The sequence below is a fragment of the Cupressus sempervirens genome, chromosome 7 (genome assembly GCF_028749045.1).
Source record: "Cupressus sempervirens isolate cs-2001-9-10 chromosome 7, ASM2874904v1, whole genome shotgun sequence".
NCBI lineage: Eukaryota > Viridiplantae > Streptophyta > Pinopsida > Cupressales > Cupressaceae > Cupressus > Cupressus sempervirens.
Window position 1 is genome coordinate 47,805,283 of NC_143124.1, and position 5,551 is coordinate 47,810,833.

Here is a 5,551-nt window from a genome sequence, read left to right on the forward strand (position 1 = left end):
GACTTACCATTAATGGTATCTCTTTTCATTTCAACTACGAGATAATCACTATGGCCAATGCTCTCTCCATGTATGGGTGGAAATAGAAAAAGGTAAAGAAGTTTACAAATGAGACCAATATGAATAGATTTTTTTAGGAAGAATGAGCATCTGATGAGGTTTTGTGGTGCTTTTGAAAAGTGAAATTCTTCTTTCCCTATGGAATGAGGCATGCTTCATCATCATAAAATATCTTATCTTAGAGGGTAGGTTTGGGTCAACTATTTTTATCATTTCCCCTTGTTGAATCACTTGAGACACCATGATGAAATATCCATCCCTTTTTTCTTGTCACATGATCCTGAAACTACTATAGCTAGTGTTAGAGATAAGAGAAATATGGAAAATAGCTACACTATTTTGCACCAAGGGTTAATTCTTTAATTTTACAATTTCTACCTTTACCTTTCCCCTCTCCAATCTATCATTAGTAATTAGTGCCCAAATCTTTCTAGAAAAAAAATTGAAAGTCGAAAAGAAAGAGGAGATTAATGTGGTTGAATTTGAAGAAGAGAGTGAGGGTGGTAGAAAGAGATCTAGAAGAATTCCAAAAATTAGGGCAAGGATGAAACAAGAGCTTGTAGGGGCTAGGAGATTAATGAGGAAACAAAATCTGAAACCAACGATAAAGAAGAAAAAAATATGAAGAAGAGAGTGGGGAAGGATGAAGAGTTGGAGGGGACAGAGACTCAAGAGACTAGTTCAATGTTAGAGAAGATCAAAACTAAGAAAAACTTAGTGAGGATGTAACCCATGTGTTTGCTATCTTTACTATGAGCATTATGGATTATACTTCTTGAGTGGTTCCTTCCCCTAGAAAGTAGAAGATAACTCATCACTAATGACGACCTCCCTTGTGCAAGTGGATAAAAATATTAAGACTGTGGTTTCTACTAACCCCTTGTTATCACAACTTAAGACTACGAAGACTAAAAATGATAACTGTGCTAGTTGCCAATTATTGTTTAGCACTATCAAGAAATTTAAGTAGGATATTTTGTCTCTCAAGGAATAATTTGATGCCTTGAATGAGATTTTCACTACTCTATCTAAATTTTCTCTTAAGATCACCGATGTTGCTACCACTCTTTAGCCATTACAATAGGAGAAGGAAGAGAATAGCCTCAAGGTAGAGGACTCAATTAAGCTCTATGGCTGTTTTGCAGATGACTACGCCAAAGTCCTCTTCAATAAGAAAGGGAAGGAGAAGGCCAATGTTTAGGCCTAGTTTTTAAATTTTTTTTCTCATGAAACTCTTTTGTTGGGTATGCCTAGCTTTTGCATTTAATTTCAAGCTGATAGGCCTTAAAGCTATTTATTTTTATGTTTTAAACTTTACAATGAGTTGCATAGTTAGATTTTTGTTTATAAGGTGGATCTTCATGCAGTTCAATAGATACTCTTTTAGTTATGTGATGATTTTTCTCTCCATTGGTATTTTTGGAATTGCTACTAGTGGTTATGTGAATATATACGCTTATGACTAGACTGGGAGTACTAGTAGGGTTACTATGTTTTTTTATGTTATTGGAAAGTTTAGTTACTGGTAGTGTTTTGTTGTAAATGTGTTATTAATGATTTAATTTTAGCTATATATGGAGGACCAGCCTCCTTGTTGGGCTGCTACTAATTTAAAAAAAATGAACTCAAACATACCAATATTCATTTTCCATGAAGAACTAGCTCTTACAATATTACTTAATTCATGTTCATATTCCAATATTTACAATATTATGATTAAAAAGTTATAAAAATCTCAAATAAATTTAAATTGAGCCTATATTTAATGACAAGAACTCTTGAATACAATATTATTATTATTTGTACACTATTTCATAACGTCTGTCAATATTATAGCCCTTCACATACATCCTTTCAAAAGTAGATGTTCAATTTCTTATCAAGTCCATAGACTCTTCTCTCACCTTGAAAGGAAATTTCATCATACCTGTCTGTTTTGAAGCACAAATCATTTTCAATTGTATTTTGACAAAATTTCAAATAACATTATTGTAGAGCTAGATCTCACAAAACAATCCATGCTATGTAAGACAATTTTCTTGATTATTAGGTTTCATGTCGTCGAAACCGCTACATGAACTATTATCACTTTTTGTTTGAGGTCGATATAGAGTTGTCTATCATTTCGTGCCCAAAGACAGTCTACAATAATTTGATCCTCCTTGCCAAAGATTGTTCGTCTTTCAAGATCAAAGAAAATCAAGCAACAATGCACAATCACGCTCATGAATCACTCCTCCTTCATTAGTGATGCTCTCCGCATCAATTAGGCTTTCTCTAAGTTTTACAATAGATTGTATCGAAGAAAAATTTATGCTCAAAATGGAGGCATTCTGTTAAAGCCTGGCTAATGGGGGTGACCTTTAGGGTAGACCATGTTGCAGATGCGGCCTTATATTTATTTAGCGAGTCAGGAATCTAGGCATGAGAGCGCTGTCAACATCCACGATAAGGGCCACACCAGTGATTACTTTTGATTATTTTCCATCTGTCTTACATCAGCGAGCAATAACTGCTAAAGCTACTCGTTTAATATTTAGAACATTTTATTGGTGATACACCACATTGCTATATTTTACTTGTGCAAGGCATTATAGATTCTACAAATTTGGATAAATAAAAGTTATCTACTAAAAGAGTAACTAAGGTTCATTGGAGTCTAACTTGACTAATATTTAGAACATTTTATTGGTAATACACCACATTGCTATGTTTTACTTGTGCAAGGCATTATAGATTCTACAAATTTGGATAAATAAAAGTGATCTACTAAAAGAGTAACTAAGATTCATTGGAGTCTAATTTGATCAATGCAACAGATTTGCAAGGAAATCTACAATACAATTATTCTCACCATACTCATGATGCACACAACACTCAAAAAAGGTGTGAACAATGACATAAGAGTAGAATTGAGTGCCCTTCTCAATCTTTCATTGGAAATACTATTTGAATTATTTTGAATACAACATTATCAATTTTCATACATCATATCTACTTTCAACTATTGTTACATATTTTACTTTCCACATACTACATTCTATGATTGACACATATGAATGTTTGTGTTATAAGGTAACTTATGTCATATATAAACTATAATTTTATACTTAAGTACTAAGGATGTTTCTTTCCTTGATAAGATTATATATTGAAGTGTTATATAAATATTTAATATTTTAACATTTCTCATAATGAACTATCTTAGCATTAGATATTTACTTTAATATGTGAAACATATCTAAAATCAAATCTACACTAAGGTCTTCCACTTAGGAGAATGAATGTGATTGTAGGTATGTAAAATATTTAAAAGAGCACATATTACACCTAATTACATCTACATATGACTTAACTGAACTAAATTGATTCACTAAAACTTACAAGGCCTTTAAAACTATATATTTTTATTAATTCTAATTATTCTAATCAATATTTTTTTCTTATGTAGAACTCAACCACAAAATATGACCTAATTCAACTAGTTCAATTTCCGAATAAGAATTGGTGAAACACATACTATTAAGTCACAACTCTATTTGTACACAAGTACACGAGGTCTCTGAAAGTAAATGTATATATGTATATATCATTCCCATGTGAATTTTCAAATTCTTAAATCAAGTCCACAAATTCTTCTATTGTTGTGAAAGGAAACCCACACATACTTATTTGTCTTAAAGTACAAACCTTTTTGTCTATAGCTTGACAAATTCAAAATTTAAATTAATGTAGGACTCAGTCCTAGCAAACAATCCTTACTAACAAGCAGAATCTTATTGAATATTTGGTCACATACCATGCAAACAATAACGAAATAAAATTTATTTATTATATTATAATATTCTATGTAATGAAGCAACATATCATCACAGACCACTTTTAAATAATAAACAAAGAAATTTAGTTTAGAAAAATAAATTACCATTGATTATTTATTTCTTTTAATTTAGAAATCAAACCTTAATATATTTCTTTTAATTTAGAAATCAAACCTTAATATATGATATTTAATATGAAAGAGTTTTTAATCCCTTATTCACCGGTATAGTACCCAATCGTTGTTCGTAGTCGTTATTCCCCCATCGACCACAATATTCTGACCACTTACATATTTTGACTCCTCACTCGCCAGATACAAAGCAGCCTGTGCTATATCCTCCGCTTCAAGCGTAGCTTCCTTTAAGACAGCCGTGCTTTTCAGCGAGTCCTCCAGCTGTGCCTTTGCCTCTGAAGGGCTCATTTCAAAGTACTTTATTGCCAGATCTGTGGCCACCACTGCAGGAGAAATACAATTCACTCTGATTCCATAATTACCCAGTTCGATTGCTCCATTTTTAGTCATCCCAATGACTGCATGTTTTGAGGCCGTGTAGGAATAACGAGCAATTCCACCCATTACGCCTGCAATACTTGCTGTAGAAATAATGCAGCCCCTTTTATTTGGGATCATAACCCGGGCCGCGTGCTTAATCCCGTGCATTACCCCTTTTGCATTGATATTCATCACTTGTTCGTATTCCTCCATATCATACTCTGCCACGTTCCCCTTTTGCTTGCTGGCGATTCCAGCGTTATTAAACATTATATCCACTTTTCCGTGCTTTTCCATCGCCAAATTCACTGCTGCGCTTACATCTTTCTCTTTGCTCACGTCGCAGTGGATATATCTCACACATGGAGAAAGCGATTCTGCAACTTTTCTACCGGCATCGTCTGCAATGTCTGCAATTATGACGTCGGCTCCATGACTGGCAAATAACCTAACGGTAGCCTCACCAATTCCTCCCGATCCACCCGTGATTAAAGCAACCTTGCCTTGCAGTCTGTATCTCACAAACATATGATGTAATTGCCCAAAAATAGTCTAATGAAACATGATTGCAGTGTGAAGAAATTGAGATACAACAAGATCGTTACAACCCTAACCAAAGGGTTTAGATTAAAAAAACATTGAAAGAAAAAGGACTGATTACCTTTTTAATACAGAACCTGCAATCCTTTCTTTAGACATGATTCCCGATTTAAAAATATCCTTGAAGAACTCTTTAGAGGAGCGGGGCTTAAAGTGTATATGTTACAGAGAGTACCTAATTAAATAGGCGTGAGGGTGTCTTAAGCTTCAAGTCAAGTCAAACCTTACACCATTATTAATCGCTCACAATGCAATGAGATAAAGCAAAGCCACGGTACTGTAGATGAAAACTGGCAATGACTTTCAGAGGTGCCAATAATTAATTATGTCATGTCAGATAAATTATTTAAAATTTAGCTCACTTTCAGATTTTAAACGTGAGACGGCACAGAAATAATCTACAATTTAGCTTGCTTTCAGAGTTCAATCACTAGAGGTCACAGGAATAATATATTATTTATTTATTTATTTTGTGATCAAATCAAAATCTCACCATATCTTAACAGAAAGAAGCATTGATGGGATAAAACATGTTCACACAGTAATCTTCTAGATCCCTTTCGGCAATGCACATGG

At 33.5% G+C, this 5,551-nt stretch overlaps 1 protein-coding gene across 1 annotated transcript; it reads right to left on the reverse strand.

The window, feature by feature from the left end:
- Positions 1-4,031: 4,031 nt before the first annotated feature.
- Positions 4,032-5,211, reverse strand: LOC149545411 (short-chain dehydrogenase reductase 2a-like). Its single transcript, XM_089794005.1, has 2 exons — positions 5,037-5,211; positions 4,032-4,886 (listed from the first exon to the last, which is right to left on the reverse strand). The coding sequence occupies exons 1-2, from the start codon at positions 5,072-5,074 to the stop codon at positions 4,100-4,102; spliced, it is 825 nt and encodes a 274-aa protein (XP_089650131.1). The 5' UTR covers positions 5,075-5,211; the 3' UTR covers positions 4,032-4,099.
- Positions 5,212-5,551: the final 340 nt, after the last annotated feature.

Bases quoted from the DNA above. Each gene is read 5' to 3' on its own strand.
- LOC149545411 (XM_089794005.1), bottom strand. From the start codon at position 5,074: ATGTCTAAAGAAAGGATTGCAGGTTCTGTATTAAAAAG. The intron at 4,887-5,036 runs GTAATCAGTCCT...TGTGAGATACAG, and splicing joins GCAGGTTCTGTATTAAAAAG to ACTGCAAGGCAAGGTTGCTT.